General features: G+C 38.3%; 2 protein-coding genes across 2 annotated transcripts in view; both read right to left on the reverse strand.

Annotated features, from left to right (window-relative positions):
• Positions 1-7,830, reverse strand: part of LOC131958052 (activating signal cointegrator 1 complex subunit 2 homolog) — a 10,710-nt gene extending 2,880 nt beyond the window's left edge. The window contains exons 1-4 of the mRNA XM_059322943.1: positions 7,730-7,830; positions 4,672-4,832; positions 1,889-2,019; positions 234-486 (exon numbers count right to left, since the gene is read on the reverse strand). Of these exons, the coding sequence (XP_059178926.1) occupies positions 234-486; positions 1,889-2,019; positions 4,672-4,820 (533 nt within the window). The 5' untranslated portion in view covers positions 4,821-4,832; positions 7,730-7,830. The remainder of the gene's footprint in view (positions 1-233; positions 487-1,888; positions 2,020-4,671; positions 4,833-7,729) is intronic.
• Positions 7,831-8,642: 812 nt separating this feature from the next.
• On the reverse strand, positions 8,643-16,364 carry LOC131958054 (putative defense protein). Its single transcript, XM_059322946.1, has 8 exons — positions 16,235-16,364; positions 15,283-15,386; positions 14,260-14,491; positions 12,890-12,966; positions 10,962-11,030; positions 9,716-9,742; positions 9,353-9,379; positions 8,643-8,929 (listed from the first exon to the last, which is right to left on the reverse strand). Coding segments are annotated over exons 1-8 (660 nt in total). The 5' UTR covers positions 16,357-16,364; the 3' UTR covers positions 8,643-8,927.
• Between the last annotated feature and the right edge of the window lie 3,191 nt (positions 16,365-19,555).

The raw sequence follows: 19,555 nt of genomic DNA on the forward strand, positions 1-19,555 counted from the left end.
TTTTCCCGAATGGACACTTAACCGAATGCGACAAATGCTTGAATTGTGTCTATTCGGGCATTTGTCTTATTCAAGCAAGTGTCCATTTGGGCATTGTCGCATTCGGGCAAGTGTTTTTTCGGGAAAACGTTCCGCTCCCTACACATACACATACAATAGCACTCCCATTTAAATATACATCGCCACATGTAATCTGACTATTGTAATTAAAACGAAAGGCTTCCCCGGCTTACACGAAGGATATAGCTCCGTGGTTGAACCCATCCGGCTGGAACTTGAACGAGATGTTTTTCCGGTTCCTGTCGGCCATCTTGTGGAAAGCCCCGTGGGTCTCCTGGTTGTAGGCGAGTACGTCACCGCACGAGCCGACCAGGATGTGGTTGTCGTCCTCTACAAAACTGCCGGCAACTTTCTGGGACTCGTCCACGGCGTAGATGGAGAAACCGGTGACTGACCGGTCGGTGTCGTCTTTAGCCGTGATGTTAACTGTGGGGGTGGTAGATGTGGAGGTGTGATGGGGGTGATGGTAGAGATATAAGGGGGATTGGAAGCGTGAGTACGTAGTACAGACCATACTATTATTTTATGACGTGACATGCAGAAGTCATGACCTCTGTTTCAGGTACCCTATGGGTCGTGTTTGTACAGCCCTAGCTATCACATTTATACAACCCTCATTCATACAGTACTAGCTAGCTCATTCATACAGTTCTAGTTAGCTCATTCATACAGTACTAGTTAGCTCATTCATACAGTACTAGCTAGCTCATTCATACAGTACTAGCTAGCTTATTCATACAGTACTAGTTAGCTCATTCATGCAGTTCTAGCTAGCTCATTCATACAGTACTAGTTAGCTCATTCATACAGTACTAGTTAGCTCATTCATACAGTACTAGTTAGCTCATTCATACAGTACTAGTTAGCTCATTCATACAGTACTAGTTAGCTCATTCATACAGTACTAGCTAGCTCATTCATACAGTACTAGCTAGCTCATTCATACAGTACTAGTTAGCTCATTCATACAGTACTAGTTAGCTCATTCATACAGTACTAGTTAGCTCATTCATACAGTACTAGTTAGCTCATTCATGCAGTTCTAGCTAGCTCATTCATACAGTTCTATCTAGCTCATTCATACAGTACTAGCTAGCCCATTCATACAGTACTAGCTAGCCCATTCTTACAGTACTAGCTAGCTTATTCATACAGTACTAGCTAGCCCAATCACACAGTACTAGCTAGCTCATTCATACAGTTCTAGCTAGCTTATTCATACAGTTCTAGCTAGATCATTTATACAGTACTAGCCAGCTCATTCATACAGTACTAGTTAGCTCATTCATACAGCCCTATCTATCACATTCATACAGTACTAGCTAGCTCATTCATACAGTACTAGCCAGCTCATTCATACAGTACTAGCTAGCTCATTCATACAGTACTAGCCAGCTCATTCATACAGTACCAGCTAGCTCATTCATACAGTACTAGCCAGCTCATTCATACAGTACTAGTTAGCTCATTCATACAGTACTAGTTAGCTCATTCATACAGCCCTATCTATCACATTCATACAGTACTAGCTAGCTCATTCATAAAGTACTAGTTAGCTCATTCATACAGTACTAGTTAGCTCATTCATACAGTACTAGCTAGCTTATTCATACAGTACTAGTTAGCTCATTCATACAGTACTAGCTAACACATTCATACAGTACTAGCTAACACATTCATACAGTACTAGCTAGCCCATTAATATAGTACTAACTAGCCCATTCATACAACCTTATCTAACCCACTCATACAGTCCTATCCAACCCACGCATACAACCCTGACACTAAAGACACCCCCACTCCATGACTCTGAACACAACCAACTCACTCGTGATGATGTCCAGCCAGTAGCTTGGGGCACTCACGCTCAGCGTGTAGTACAACTCCCCCTGTAGGTTGGGCGCGCAGTAGCCGTTACATTGTGTGTTGAAGTGTAGCGGCTGGCGTTTGTTGGTCGACCTGTTCTCAGGATTTGTTCAAGAAATAGTGATATAACATATGGAATATATTGATGGTATTTTATTATAAGTGGGAATTAAGTTAGGACCAAATAAACTGGAGAATTTAGGAGGGGGGGGGGATTTTTAGGCAGGTAACTGAGAGATCATATGTTAAAAGGTAATACTTTTTAAAAAAAACTTGATAATCTGTTAAATATATCTTAACCTGGCAAACTGGTTTTTTTCGTTTTCATATTGCTGTCATGTTTAGGTTTTTTATATCATAAAATGTATTTTTCAGGTATCTTTCATAATTTGTGTGTGCTAATCTGGGTCAAGGTGAGGTACATTCATTAATTTTCTTATAATTAAAAACATAAACCTATAAAATGCAAAGTTATTACTAAAATTCTAGAACAGTGGTACCCAACCTTTTTCGAGTGGCGACCCCCTTTTATAAAAAGTAAGTGACCCGCGACCCCCATAGAATTAAAAAGCCGAAATTAGTATGGAAATTAATAAGCACTAAAATAAGATTTTCTATTAGACTTTCAACATGAACTACTCTTGATAACTATTTTAATAGCATGAGTAAAATTGCATACTATTCACTAAACCTTCGTGGTTAAGTTTTTAATTTTAAAAATGTTTTGTTAACGCCAACCTATGTCATTATAATTATCTTAATTTTGTTTTTAATCGAAGAATAGTGTTGAAAATATATTCTCGAAAAGTCAATCAATTTTACGTTTGGGTATGAATGGTGAATACTACACCAAAATTGTGTCTGCAGTTTTTTATCTTACTCGGAATCATTCTGCAAATCAAAGAATTCATCTTGTAATTCATCGGGAATGCTGGCAACATCAAGGGAAGAAGAGAATGGGTAATGCGTAAATACAGATTCTTCTTTTTCAGCTCAGAGAAATAGCAGTTCGTTTTCAAGAGATTCAAGATGCCCAGAAATCGCTTCTTTCAAAATTTTAATTATCTCACAATCAGATTTATCTAACACACCGCAGAATTTCTCAAATTTACAATATTTCCAAGATTTATTTTCTTTACCGATTTTGCAGCTTTGATAAAAATGCCCCGAGATTATCACGGAAAGTTATAATATTCGTTCATTTTCCCTGAAGCTTCAGGTTAAGCTTATCTTGATGTTCGAACACATCTGCTAGGTATGATACTCGCTCCAACCACTCTATGCCGTTTTAAGTATACCAAAAAGTCTTGTTTCCTTTGCACTTCCAAGAACAATTTGATTTCAGATTTCAATTCAAAAACACAATTTATAACATTTCGTTTGACAGCCAGCGTACTGTAGTGTAGAAGAGCAGAACCTCGTGGTCTATATTAATGTTTTTGCTCAGTTCTTTGAAGGCTCCAGATTTTATATAATTTACGACTTACACTAGCAATGGACTCTTGATGTTGATTGGTTAGGGCAGTGGTTAGGGAGCTAAATCTTTTCTGTTTTCTGAAAGCCCGATTTTGAGCTAAACATAGATGGCGCACCATCCGTACAAACCCCCACAGCCGTTTTAACCCATTTTAATTATCCAGTTTAAAAAAAGGTATTTATTTGCTCCATGCTATCTTCACAAAAGAGCAACTCTTCTTTGCTATCATCTGCATGAATATAGACACAGACCAGCAATTGCGAACACGAACTCACGTCTGTTGATTTATCAACTTGAAAAGCAAAGAATGGTGAAAGCTTAATTTCGATAAAAATGTGTTATTTAACATTTATGTACATGCAGCGTTTGATGAGATTTTCTCCTAGTGTTTTTTTTTTTTTGCTTGGCATTTTCTATCGCGACTTTATTTGATGCTTGCACTAATGCTTGTGAAAACTTCCTGTTCGATCAAGTCTATGGCGTTTGCAACTAGCTTCTTACCGACGAAAGAACTCCATATATGTTTTGGTTTGTTCCGAATGACTCGTCTCAAATGGCGTTTTAGTTTTGAAGATTTCATAGATTCGTGACTGAGAACAACTTTGTACAGTGCGCTTTGTTTCTTCTCTATTACATTTCCAGTGATGTTAATGAAGCCGAATTTCAAAAATTCTTCTAAATATTTATGTTTTGTTTCAAATTACTAAGGTTTAGTATACCAGTTGGCGACCCCCCAGAAAGACCTTCGCGACCCCCAGGTTGGGAACCCGTGTTCTAGAATATAACTTTTTAAAACTGACTTCTTCACGCTTTCTTACTTTCTTACACAACCTCCCCCCCCCCCCCCGGAAGTGTGAGGTCCTATGCAGAGTTTCTTCCAGGCATCTCTTCGGGGGGGGGGGTCGGAGCCGGAGCCGGAGCACCCCCGGAAAAAGTCTACCGAACACCCCCCCCCCCCTCCCCCCGGAACGAAATGGAATTTATATAGAAAACAGTTAATTTACCAGTGTCCGCCTCCCCCTCCACCCGAAAATATCAAGTGACCCCCCCCCCTGGAAGAAACACTGGTTATCTGTAGACGACCCACAAACACGTTTATCATTTTAATTGTCAAATACTTACTTACAATGTATTATGTATGATACCAAAAATTAAAAATACAATTTCTTTTATAAAAACCGTTTGACATCCTTCAAATAGCTGTTACCCCCTTTTTTTTTAAACGAATAGATCTACCTACGTATTAGCAAAAGGTGGGGTTACCGTACCTGTGACAGTAAACGCTCCTGGTGGCCGAGAGACCTTTTGCCAGTTTGGATCCATCGCTGAATGCCAGGACCGTGCTGACGTGAGCGACCAAAATAACCAGAGCTATTGAAGCCAGCATTGTGCGGTGTGACGTCCACATCCCAAACATATTCACATACACCTATGTGAGTTTCACATACAACTTGTGGCCATATAGATTTTAAACTAGACTCTACATATTCACATACACCCTATGGTAGTTTCACAAACAACGTATATTATATAGATGTTAAGCTAGATCCTATTCACATACAATTTTGCAAGATCACATACAAAGTGAGATGATATAGATATCAAACTAGACTCAATTCAAATAGACATATGGTAATTTCACATACACGTTATGATCATACAGAGGTGACACTAGACTCTATTCACAAAGATTTTTTATTGTTTTACATTCAACTTGAAATCATATGGATATCAAACAAGTCTACATACTCACATAAACGTATATAAGTTTCATATACAATGTATGATCATACAGATGCGAAACTTTACTCTCTCTATACATTGATAGACCTATAGTAATTACATATAGAATGTTTTATCATATAGATTTTAAAATTCACTATATTTACACAGATATTCTCAAACTAAGACTATAGTAGTTTCACATACAATGTGTTATCATACATTCGTAAAACAGCCCTGTTTATACACGTATTCTCAGGCATCTCCACATAGCACAGAGGCGTAGTCAGGGGAGGAGGGTGCGGCGGCCGCCCCGGGCAACGAGCCACTAGGGGGGGGGGGCGCCAAACGTATTAGCTAATTTTGAGGTGCATAACTATTTAGTGAAAGAGAATCGACTGCTACCTGGCTTTACGTACTTAACTGTTATCTACATCAGCTGTGTGACACCAACTTAAAAAACTTGTCACTGGTAAAAGCGACTCCGACCATTGCAAGTTGGGGGAGGGGGGGGGGAATAATCTATATATATAATTCTCTTCTGGGAGCCGCTAGAAAACAAGCTGCAAACGCGCCTAGAAAACAAGCTGTAAACGCGCTCCCTACCTCCCCACCCCTACCCCTTCATGGTCTGGTGAGCTGTGGTTCACTCTTTATGTTTACAAACATTACAAACACAGCCGGGTTTAGTGACGACTATTAGGGGCAGATAATTTAGTTTGAAACGATTTTAAACGTAGGGAGGGGGGGGGGGGGGTAACTAAGTGGAGTTTACTTTAACGGAGGGGTGGGGGTGAAAGGGGGGGGGGATATCGTCCTTACCGAGCTACTTATAGTGTTTTAAAGAAATATTTTCAGTGGCAGCGTTGGTAGTGTCGAATTCACAAATTATGAATTACTGAAAAGTAGAAAAAAACAACAACTAAATAGCGGCGTATGATATGCCGCGGGTCGGCTCGTGTGAATAACTGTTCAGATGGGAGAGGCGCAAAAATGATCGTTGGCCGGAATGGGGCGCTAAAACCTCTACACAGACAACCCACGCATTCGATTTTCATTAACATTAACATAAACTTCCTTTTTTAATGGGCGTTATAAAATGGATGCCCCACTACATTTTAAAAACTTTTCTTGGAATTGTTTGGTTATTTGAGAATATGCATATTAGCAGAGTTGTGTTTGACTTCAGTATGATGTGAGTTGTATGAGAAACTACGATTTATATTCTAAACCCAGAGCTAAAGACTTATGTCAACACTAAGTCATCTCGGAAGTTCAAGTCATCAAGATATAGACATCCATGTAGGCCTGCTATATGACATTAGTACTAATAAGCAATTTGTCTAAGCCGGATCTATAAATACACAGCCATGAGCTTTGAAAAATAAGACGGGTATAAAAGTATTGAAGCTTGTTTATGTTATTGTAATGACAGCCTCAAACTGCAGACTTACAAGCATTTAAGGTGACGGTCCCAAACATTGAACCTACCACGATATAATGTGTGTGTCCCAAACCTTGAACCTACCACGACATATGTGTGTGTCCCAAATTTGAACCTACCAACGTATCAGGCCCAAGCGTTAAACCTACACAAGTTTCTACTTCAAACTTTAAACTTCAACCTACTTCTTTCTAAAACCCTAAACTTCAAAAGTCAAGCCTTCCAACCCTAAATTATGTCTTCAAATCTAGTTCTATCTAATGTGGTTACTCTAAACTTTAAACATACTTGTAGGCCCTACTTCATATGACAACTCTAAACTTTTAAAAAACCTACTGCAATCTAATTTGGTTACTCTAAACTTCAAATCCTATCTAGTGTGTTAACTCTAAACCTACTACCAGTTAATGTATCAACCCTAAACCTACTACCAGTTAATGTATCAACCCTAAACCTACCACCAGTTAATGTATCAACCCTAAACCTACTACCAGTTAATGTATCAACCCTAAACCTACTACCAGATAATGTATCAACCCTAAACCTACCACCAGTTAATGTATCAACCCTAAACCTACCAGTTAATGTGTCAACTCTAAACCTACCACCAGTCAATGTATCAACCCTAAACCTACCAGTTAATGTATCAACTCTAAACCTACCACCAGTTAATGTGTCAGACACTTAAACGCCACCCAGACGTAGACTACACAACAGCAACACCAGACTAAATTTGCTGGGGGCTGTTTAGAGTATAGGCCTACCAAGTATCGACAGGTAAAGACCACTATTTAAATTGTTAATAGGTCTAGTGAAATAAAATTATATCTGATATAAATCTAGAAGTAAATCCCCGGAATATCAATATCAAGAAATAATAAACACAAATTATTTTACCAAGACGTTATGTTTTGGAAATTAAAAATCAAAATATCAATTGCATTGGGGTTTTTTTTTTTTTTTTTTTTTGTATTTTTTTTCTTTCTTAATAATAAATATTTTTTTTTTAAAATTATAATGTTTTTGAGCATAGTTTACTTTTTGTTTCAATTTTCTCTATTAAACTTCGCTATACAAATACATTGATTTTAAAAAACCACAAATACAGTTGTTTTAAAAGGAAAAATGTGAAGAAATATTTTCCGGTATATAAAACTTACGTGCCACCGGCGAGTCCTACTGATGAGAACGTGTTCACAGCCACGGGTGATTTTTACCGTTGTCACCGCATCATGGTCACTTGAGCGCGCGGTCCTCCAGATTTTTAGTTGCTCCGTTTAAAGTTCCGATGTGCAGAAGATCAGAGCACGTCATTGCTTGACAGTGATCGATGTACGAGTCAGTAATTGATTTCTTTATGTGTCGTTTAGCTTCTAACTGGATTAGTGGGGGAATATGCCTCGATTTGATGACATTAGCTACGGTTCTCAAAATTTTACGTATTTGGAGACAAAATTTAAATAGGATTTTAAACTTTAAAATTTTCAAATTATTACATCGATTACTAGATTTTTTTCTAAACAATAAATGATTTAGCAGTAATATACATGTGCATAGGCAAACCTTTATTAAAATTTTCTAAATGTGAGTGTTTTACTTTTTGTATGGTATAGTGTGTGTGCAATAAAAAATATTATGGGACCCGCCATGTTATGTAGCTTCAGTCTCGACTTTAAGAATGTGTGATGTCGATGTTTGAAGTATTTTTAAAATTAATCTATTTTTAATTGTTTTTTTTTTAAATTGGTTCTTTTAGTGAATCTAGCTTTTATTTCGTTTGACAAGTAATTTAGGCAAAAAGTTTATCTCTATAGATTGAAATAAAACCTTGATCTTTACTTATGTAGTGTGAATCTGATAAACTTCACAGAGGGTTGGGGGGGGGGGAGGGGTAAGGGGTAAGTGAAGATGGAGGTAAGAAACGAGGGGAGCAGTGGGGGATAAGTGAGGGGATAAGTTCGAGGAAGTGTGAGAGGAAGTGTGAGAGGAAGTGTGAGGGGAAGTATAAAACAGTAACATTAACCATTACAAGACTATAGGTCAGCCACACAGAAATTAGACAAACTTCAAAACAAGAAATTATTTTTTATTGTTAAAACACAAATTCCAAACAGGTTATTAGCCCGACAATTAAAAGCTAATCCAATCAGTTGATCATTACGTTAATTACTCATTAAATTAATCATTAATATCACATGTTCTCAATTTTAAATTCCAGTGCCGTATATAAAAACTGTGACACCTCTTTAAATAAAATAAAAGGTAGGGTCGATCTGTTGTGTGTTGTTCTACTTCACACCTCACAGGGGCAACACCAGACATAGGTTTGACGTCACAGTCAACTTCGTAGTTCATATTTTCTGTTGGGAAAACATTGTTTCAGGATTATGTACCTTTAATTACAATACCATACACTAAATAATCTTTAATGAAAAGAGGGATAGAGAGAGAGTAGGAACCTAAAACGGCTTAACTTTAGGGTCTTTGAGCTGCAATGCAATATATATATATATATATATATATATATATATATATATATATATATATATATATATATATTGTCAGCTACCTTAAACTTCACAGACACGTTAAATTTTTAAAAATCCATGCAATGTGAGTCTTGTTGGTTTGGATTTGAGTATACTACCACCTCCACCAACACCCATCCCAAACCCACATCCTCAACCCCCCCCCCCCCCCCCATCCCCAAAATACAACAGCAGCCATTCATTTAATATGGTGGCCCAACCCAAAAACAAAAATCTCTAGAAAATAACACTTACACCCTTGGGCTCCGAATATTCCAGCAACTGAAAAAGAAGACATAATAAGTGATTCAGCAATTACCTGCACATATATTAGGGCGCTTATCAGGTTGAAACTAAACTATGTTCAAATCTAGGCTGTGCTGGGGACCACGTTTGTAGCAAGATAGGACGGATTCAATAGGTGCTCAATGTATATCCGACCGTGGGTTTAAATGCCCATAGCGATGCTGAACTGTTAACTAATGCAGCAGGCTACAGTCGTGGTTTAACATCCCCCCCCCCCCCCCGCTGGAAACAAACCTACTATCCCCCCCCCCCCCCATTACCGGAGTAAAAAACATAGTTATAAAACAACAAGACCACCACAGGAATACTCACATGGATTTTGGTTCTGGCCAGCGAAACCTGCGGTGTTAATTTATAAAACAAAGTAAGGATGGTGTTGATGAAAAAATAATAGAAATTATGGTGTAAAAAAGTAATGATTGTTTAGAATAAAAGTAATAATGGTGTTAATAAAAGAATAATAGTAATGATGGCGCTAAAAAAGTTCTCGTATTTTTTAACCATTTTTTTATATTAATATTTTGTTTTCTAATAAACTATTCTCGTAGCTTCCTCTAGCTTTATTTTTACGTATCTTGTAAACCTCGATGTGAAACTCTACCAGGTTTAAGGTTTAGATATTAGTGCTAATGTTAAACTCTACCAGGTTTGGATAGCGGTACTTTTTGGTTTCACTTGACGCCCTAAGCCAGTTGAGCGTGTAGATTGTAGTTTATATCTCAACTACTTTAAAAGGTTGCCTTTACGAACTTGACGGTCCAAGTAGAGTCTACCTGTTTCTCCAACCTCGGCATACGAAGGGATAGTGTGGTCATCACTATGCCCAGCCGCATTTTTCTTCTCTGAGTTGGGTACTAATCAGAGCTGGGCGGACTCTGGGACGTTCTTAAACCCGGATTCGAACACAGAGACTTCCGGGTTAGTAGTTTAGCACGCTACGGCTGGCCACGCCGTCCCGTAACTACTGCATACACTCTAAAATTAAGCAACTAGGTTTGAAATAAAACGATGTTTTTACTTATTCAGCAACGTAGCGGGGATAACGTGTAGAGCTAAAGCCTGAGGCGTAGCGACTCACTCCGTCGCAAGGGGCAGACTATCGACGTAGCTCCACATGGGCGAAGACACGCCCCCCCCCCCCCCCCGCCCATGTTACTAGTCACTATTCCTTGACAGTTATTATGAATATGATGTCACTAAATTGAAAACAGATAAGTTAGCCAGGAAAGCCAAGCAGTATTTTTTTTTACGTCGACTGTGTATTATTGCAAAAATGAGGGTATTTTTTTGTTTTTTTAAAACTCCGATTGGCGCCCCCTTAGGCTCGGCGCCCGGGGCGGCTGTCTCAACCACCCTCCCCTAGCTACGCCTCTGGGTTAAGGCGAGACTGAATTTATATCGAAACCGTTAATCCACTACAAAGCTACTAAAATATCAGCGGCTCTGCCATTTCGTAGCCCTATGTTTCTGATCTCTAATGAGAGTGTTCCAATCAATTGTTATTAGATTTATTGACCACTGAACACAAAACACACGACAATGTTAATGTAGCCATTACCTGTAAGTCCCTGCATCTGCCTCAAAAGTTTTTCTCGCATCTGTAAAGCTTTCTGTTCATATGTCATTGCTGTCCGAAGGGAGGTAAGAAGTTTTAGAAAATTGTAATCGAATAAAGGGAAATAATTTATAAAAAATAGTTAAAAATAATTAAAGTTTATGAAAATATACCAATTAGCTGATTTTTGCTCAAGACGTATTTTAAGCAACTAAAAGTATAGATTCTAAATTGGCCCTGGAACTAGAAAACAAGCCTTGGAGTGTTAGAAATGTATCTGGTAAAAAAAGAAACATAAGGACAAACTATAAAAATAGTGTCTGCGCAATCAGGATAATAAATTAAAATGCTTCTTATGCATGGTTGTACTGCGGGGAATTGCGTTCTTTATTTCTAATTACCTTCTACCACTTTGTTGGCCAACACGTTACAAACCAGCCTCTTTACAATCTTTGAACCAAGCCTTAAATTCAATTTATTTACTATACCCTGTACACCAATGTAACTATCTTGCAAATATCCACCCAAACGGCGTGGAATGTTACTGTATTTGTTTTAAATTGAAAAATAAAAGTATTTAAAAAAAAAAATATTCTAATTACCTTCATTTGAATTGCTGATCGACAATTCCTGTTTTTTTGTTATGTTCACCATTTTGATAATGTAATGATAATTTTTGTAAATGTTTGAATTATGCTACAGACTAAGACACACACACATGTATATATGCTGATGTAATTATTTCTATTTGAAAATAAAAGTATAGATAAGAAAAGTTTAAAATTTGTAATTTTTTAAAAAACTTTGTCGTGATGTGTCTCGAACCTGTACCACTCGCATGGTAACTGTTACACTATCATATTAGCTATGTTGGCGAAAAAATAATAGGTTTAAAATTTGTCGCATTATCGAGATTGCAGAAAGAAAACAGAATCTCAAAGTTTTTTTTGTAATAATATGGGATCTCTGTAATTATCTGAAGCTGTTGTAAATATACAATCACATGACCGTTCAACTGTTAACCATTGGCAACACTAACAAGGATAGGGCAAGAAAGAACTAAGGGGACATCATAAATGGATAACCCCTAAGCCGTTGGAAGTAACAGAGTTGCGTCCCATAATGATTGCTTTAATATAGTTATAATCCCAGTTTACTTTCTTCATTGAACTATTGTACATACACTTTATGTTTTTTAAACTGATGAGAACTGCTGGAAGAAAAGATTGTATGATTTGTTTGTGTCTCATTCAGAGTTTCTTCCAGGCATCTCTTCGGGGGGGGGGGGGGGGGACTTGGCCCCCCCGAAAAATTTTTACCGCCCCCCCCGAACGAAATGAAATTTATATAATTTATATAGAAAATATATACTTTTAACAGTGTCCGCCCCCCCCCCCCGAAGAAAGTCTACCGCCCCCCCGAAAATTTCAAGTGCCCCCCCCCCCCCCGGAGAAAAAAGTCTGGAAGAAACACTGCTCATTTTACTCTATATATCATCCATGCTGCTTTTAATATTTATAATAATATTCTTCTTTTATCCTAAATTTATTTCAGCACTAGATATAAGCTAATTCCCCCCCCCCCCCCCAACCCACCATTTTTTCCTTCTCTACATAGAACATTGAATCACTATTTAATTACACATTTACATTTTCAGGTTTAAAAATAAAATTATAATTAGACGTTTTGTATTATGTATAAGAAAATTATCTTAAATGAAAGCAAGTACAAGTCAGAAAGAAGTATAACTATTGTAAATCTGTATCAGTCCTCACAAGCCAATGATGAAAACCACTAAAAAAACATGCGAGGCAAACTGACGCTGTAAATTACATATCTGTGTCAATTAAAGAAGAAGAAAAAAAGAATAAGAAAAATGTTAGTAAATCGGTCAAAAATGGCGGTAAAAGACGAGTCAAGTCTGCACTCACTTGATGGGTCAGGTGAAAGATTCGTTTCACTTTTTACACCTGTCCAGAAAGTTGAGAAGTTCTCCTCGATTGTCGCCCTGCAATTGGATAAAAATAAACTCGATTTATACCTGGTAATAGGGCTGGTAAGTGGGTCACCAACCAAGTTCTATGGCTCATGCAGGTTTTATTGAGCCGTAGAACTGGTTGGTGACCTACTGACCAGCCTTATTAAGCATCATTTATTTCTGGCTCTTTAACTTTGTTCAAAAGGTGTCAATAATTTAAGGGTGTCACACTCATTTAAAAGTGTCACCATTGTAAGGGTGTCAATGTTGTATGGGTGTCACTAAGGGTGTCACTAATGAAAGGGTGTCGCTGTTTTAAAGGTGTCACTAATCTAAGGGTATCACTAGTGTTAGGGTGTCACTACGGCACGGCAAGTGTGCAACTAACTCAAAGGTGTTGGCAATGTAAGGACGTCACTATTATGCGAGTGACCCACAATGTTTCCTATCTCGCAAAAAAAAACATTATCTTTAATTGCTAAAACCTAAACTTACACCTAAACTTACACCTAAACTTACACCTAAACTTGCACCTAAACTTACACCTAAACTTACACCTAAACTTACACCTAAACTTACACCTAAACTTACACCTAAACTTACACCTAAACTTACACCTAAACTTACACCTAAACTTGCACCTAAACTTGCACCTAAACTTACACCTAAACTTACACCTAAACTTACACCTAAACTTACACCTAAACTTACACCTAAACTTACACCTAAACTTACACCTAAACTTACAACTAAACTTACACCTAAACTTACAATTAAACTTACAACTAAACTTACACTTAAACTTACACCTAAACTTACACCTAAACTTACACCTAAACTTACACCTAAACTTACACCTAAACTTACAATTAAACTTACACTTAAACTTACACCTAAACTTACACCTAAACTTACACCTAAACTTACACCTAAACTTACACCTAAACTTACAACTAAACTTACACCTAAACTTACACCTTAACTTACACCTTAACTTACACCTAAACTTACACCTAAACTTACACCTAAACTTACACCTAAACTTACACCTAAACTTACACCTAAACTTACACCTAAACTTACACCTAAACTTACACCTAAACTTACACCTAAACTTACAACTAAACTTACAACTAAACTTACACCTAAACTTACACCTAAACTTACACCTAAACTTACACCTAATCTTACACCTAAACTTACACCTAAACTTACACCTAAACTTACACCTAAACTTACACCTAAACTTACACCTAAACTTACACCTAAACGTACACCTAAACTTACACCTAAACTTACACCTAAACTTACACCTAAACTTACACAAACTGGAGAGTCCCCATCTGAAAATCTGGCGGCGTCCACTTGCAGACGACTTTTTCTTTGGGTAAATCGTTGGTGTTCCCTGCCCCGGGTTTGCCGCAGTAGGTAACGTTGTGGCCGTCTGCTCCACAAGTGATGTCCCCTGAAAACGACGCCTTGGTTACGTCCCCTTGAATAAAAAATCCTTGGAATTTCCTGACGCCTGTTGCGTTCCTTGCACCCTCGATAGTAACTGTGGAATTGGTTACATATAATATATAAAATACAAAGAGGGTAGGGGGGTGGGGTTAGGAACCAGACCAAAATAGGCCTACACTAAGAAACCAATTAAAAATGAACATTTCTTTTAAAGTTCTTCATCAGTGTAAACAATAAGAAAAAGAAAATTACGTTATTTTATTGTATTAAAAAAAATTGCAGTACGTATTCGGGGGCGTATTTTTTAAAAGAAAAACGGTAGGTGTTTTCTATTTGGATCATTTTGATCCCCCACCCCCAAACACACATACATACACACACATGTACACACACACACACACACATGCACACACACACACCTAAAATTACAGGTCTTCACAAAAAGCCAGACTTGATAATCGTCGTCTTTAAAAGAAGACGTTACAAAATGCTCGTTTTCGTTATTTGTATTTGTAAGACACGAAGAGCTAAATCACTTGTTTATAACAAAAAATCTTTATTTGGTTATTTTCCCTCTGCATATACTGCAGTTAGCGTTATAGGTGTAGGGTAAGAGTTAGGACTTTATGGTTAGAGTTTTGTTCACAGAATCGATTAAAATCAATAAAACTAACTTTGATAGGCTCTACCTGCAGTCTTTACTATAACCCACAGTCACCATTAACATCTGATATAAAGTCACCGCCGCTAAATTAAAAATACAACAGAATACATGCACACAGAATAGAACTAGCAGTTAAAAACCACAGCAGCCACAAACTGAGGTGAAAGTTCAACCAACTGTACAAGCTGCCCTCTGCTCACTCTGTGAGTACAGAAACTTACTCGTGACTTCCTGTCCTGGTGAGTACATGGTGCCGCTGGGGGACACGACTGTGATGGTGTAGGGGGCGGGCGTGGCTTGGGGCATGTGGTCTCCGTTGTTGGGTCTGAGGACGTACAATATTGCAGTCGTATAGACTTGGGTGTGTGTTTATTGTATGCTTATTATGAGAGAGTTGTGGGAGAGTCTTGTTTTCGATCGTGTGTGGTAGCTTTTGATATGGTAGCCTTTGTCAGAGAGTGTTAGAGAATGTTGGTCAGATTGTGTTGGTCAGATAGTTTTGGCCAGATATCAGCCGATAGATCGAGCAGCTACACTAACGTTTAAAAACAATTTTAGCCTGTCCAAAAAAAAAATATTTATTTAAATAATGTTAACCTTCATTTATATTTCTTGTAAGATTTAGATTTGGTTAGAGTATAATTTGTTGGGGTTTTTTTTCCCAGTTCTTTAAAAATTGATTTATTTCGCAGTCCATAAATCTCATTTGCATGTGTCCCTTCCAGACAATATTTGCATGAGAGAATCAGCTGATAACAATCACAATCTATCGCAGTTTATGAGAAGATTTTGAAGTTAAGGTAAGGTTTAAGTTTAACTTTAGGATTAGACATCGATGTAGATTTCTGTTAGTTTGGGTTAGGGTCAGAGTTTGTAGTACGGTTTAGCTTTGGGTCAGTGACTACTTTTTCATTGATTACTTATTTCTGGCCAATCAATTGCTTTAGATTTTCAAGTCTCGAGTTCGGGTCTTGGTTCGGACTTGTGACTGTAGGACGCCCCCTGAGTCAACCCAGCTCTGATGGGTACCTGACTTACGTTTATGAAAGTAAAGGCGGCAGAGCATAGTGCTGACCACATCATCCAGTCAAGAAACACATTAACTCTACTTCATCTGCCCATCTGATCGCTAGGCCTAAAGAAGAATTGTTTCTATTGGTCCATAAAACTTACCGGAAGTTGCCGGATGTGCAGTGTGAGGAGAGCGCATCCATGAAGTTGTTTCCGTTGTTAAAGTTGAAACCATGGCAGGACGCCATCATAATGGCACACAACAAGATGGCGTTGGTAACCATTGTTGATTTTTTTGAAATCGCTGAAAGTAATGAAAATTATTTATTTGATATAGTTAGCTGAATGTAAAAAGTACAAGCATGCGTGTTAAAATAACATCACTTCTCTGTTACTAACTGTTACATCTGGTACGAGTCTAAAAATAAAAGACTAGGTCTGATTAAATTTAGGTGATATTTTACATCACACGCATGAGTGGGAGAAATAACATTATTGTCTTATTAGTTATTGTTACGTCCCTTGTATTATACATATCTTAGTCAAGTCCCTTGTGTTTACGTTCAGTCAATAGGGCTGGTAAGTAGGTCACCAACCAGTTCTACGGCTCAATAAAGCCTGCATAAACCATAGAACTGATTGGTGACCTACTTACCAGCCCTATTACTCTGAAAAAGGCCCGAAGGACAGGGACAGTCAGAGACTGATCTCGACTTGTCTAATTACGTGTATGTGTAAACCTGATGTAGTCTACTGTTGTAAAAAAAAAACAACGAATCTGAGCAAGGTAACATCAGGAAGGGCGAACTTTTGTGATAGTGTGGGAAGGGAGGGTGAGAGTGGGGATTCCGTAAGAGTGCCATCACACTTTTGTGTTTTAAAAACTAAGTTTTTAAATCTGAATTCTAGAAGCTGGTTCCCTTTCTGAAATAAACGTGTATGTAGAATGTTGTATTAAGAAATTTTAATATCCTTAATCCTGCTCCAGCTCACAATGTTTTCGAAAACAGGAAGAGATTAGCATGAAGTATGGTGTCCAGAGTTTCTTCCGGGCATCTTTTTTTTTTTGGGGGGGGGGGGGCAATGTATATAGAAAATATATACTTTTAACACTGCCCCCCCCCCCCACGGAAAATCATCACCAACCCTCCCCCCCCCCCCCACACACACACGAAATGGAATGTATATAGAAAATATACTTTTAACAGTGTCCGCCCCCCCCCCCCCCGGAAATTTTAGTCAGCCCCCCCCCCCCCCGAAAATGTCAAGTGCCCCCCCCCCCCACCCCACCCCCGGAGAAAAAAGTCTGGAAGAAACACTGGTGGTGTCTTCATGTTGGGAAATAAACACCACAGACTAGAATGACTAGGTTTTATTTCCTTCATGCCAACTCTAGTGTCTACTACATAGAGGAGGGGGAGTAAACATGACGTCATTAATTTTCCTGGTGACGGAAATGTCAAGAAGAGTGAAGACCGTCAGAGTGTACACAAAAACTCGGTCAAATAGACACGGTTGGTGATTTTACTGGTCAGCGGGTCAAAGGTCAAATAGCCACGGCTGGTGATTTTACTGGTCAGCGGGTCAAAGGTCAAACAGACACGGTTGGTGATTTTACTGGTCCATGGGTCAAAGGTTAAATAGACACCGCTGGTGATTTTACTAGTCCACGGTTAAAATAGCAGTGACCTGACAGTATAGTAATCTACAAGTCAAATTCTGCCGATAGAATCAAAGTAGCTATATTTTGCTGATTAAAATGATAGATGTTGGAATCATGTGCACATTGTAAGGGCGTTGGCATTGCCATAAAACGCTATGCCAATGCACCCTAAGCTCTACCATTCGACCACACCGTTCCATTACAAGCTAGAACATACTCTTTAAAAATAATAATAAAACAAGGTTTTTTATACGCACTAAAAAGAAGAAAATAAAACTACTTTCAATAACTATAAAGAAAAGGATTTAGCCAGAATATAATCTAGGAAATACATAAGAATCAGCGGTATCGCCACCTATTAAGACACAATATATTTAGCCTATAATCTTATACGGTGGCCGCGAGTCAAGACAAATTCAAATCTTAAATATTTGATACAATCACTCAATGAATTTGTTTTTTAAATTTAAAATGGTTACAATCTTAAGTAAACTAACACTAAGTAACTTAGTATTGTGGTAACTGCGATTTATCCTCCCTGTTATAACTACATAATTTTTTTTTAAACTGTTGGTGACGTAAAGTTTTTTTTTACCTTTGTCGCGAAGTTCAGCTTCCTGTGGAGAAGTCGGGCCCAGAAAGACAAAAGTCTACGGGGGAAAAATTATATATGACCTGACTGTGAGGACAGACAGCTGACGTAGACTTGACAGATGGCGCTCTGCTTCACGTCGTGATGTCACGCGAGGGAGCTTCAACTCTTGCTAGCAAATTACATAGGGGGAGGTGGGGGGGGGTGTAGTTTAACTTAATAAATGTACGGTTGTTTCGTGTGTGTGGGGGGGGGGGGGGCTGTTGGGTGTATGTACGTTTGTGTTTCGTGGGGGGGGGGGGGGGGTTGTTGGGTGGAGTGTAGTTTAATAAATGCACGGTTGTCTTTCGTTAATCGGACCAGGACTGGGTCAGAAGGTGACGACGATAAATATTTTATTTCAAACTAAAACTTGGTAACGCCTGTATGTGGTGACTGATTTATAGGCACACAACTGAAGCTAAGTTTATTGCGTTTGGGTAGTCTAAACTGTTGGGTGTTGCTGTTATACAGCTCTGTAGTATGGTAGAACATTGGATGACTGCGCATTGGGAAATCCAAGCACAAAGGCCCTAAGTTGAGAAGAGACAGATCTTGACCATGTATCAACAAATCCAAAAAGAAAAGCAGGCTGAAATCGGAGTCAATTGACTCAATGGCGAATAACCAGTTGACACGAATACTTAATTATGTTGGAGGGGATCCCTTCCAACACTAAAATTAAGAACGAAGAAGAAGAAAAGAAGAAGAACTGTTAGTACCTAGTTTAAGTAAAACAAACGTCAGTAAGCAAAAATCTGTTTAATCAGATATTCAAATCTTAGCCTAAGTTATTTGGGGTCGTCCATAAATAAAGTCACACTCGTAGGGGGGAGGGGGGTCCGTAATTTTGTGACGGTGTGTGATGAGGGGGAGGGGGGATGGTTCAGATGGTGCGACGTCACACTTTTGCAGTATAAAAAAGCAATGTTAGAAAACTAATTTTAGACGTTATTTTGCGTTTTAGAAAACGGTTTTAATAAATTGTAATAACAATTCATAAAAATACTCTATTTTGACAGTTCAGACAAGATTTTGGGAAAATATAGCTGTTTAAAAAAAATTCAACTGCAATTTTGAGGGGGGGGGGTTGTAGGCTGCGGTGTGACGTCATTTTAGGGGGGGGGTCTGGCTTTTTGTGACGACGTGTGACGGAGGGGAGGGGGGAGGTAAAAATCGTCCAAAAAGC

The sequence above is a fragment of the Physella acuta genome, unplaced genomic scaffold (assembly GCF_028476545.2).
Source record: "Physella acuta isolate Inbredline_101_S28 unplaced genomic scaffold, ASM2847654v3 ptg001286l, whole genome shotgun sequence".
In the NCBI taxonomy this organism is placed as follows: Eukaryota; Metazoa; Mollusca; class Gastropoda; family Physidae; genus Physella; species Physella acuta.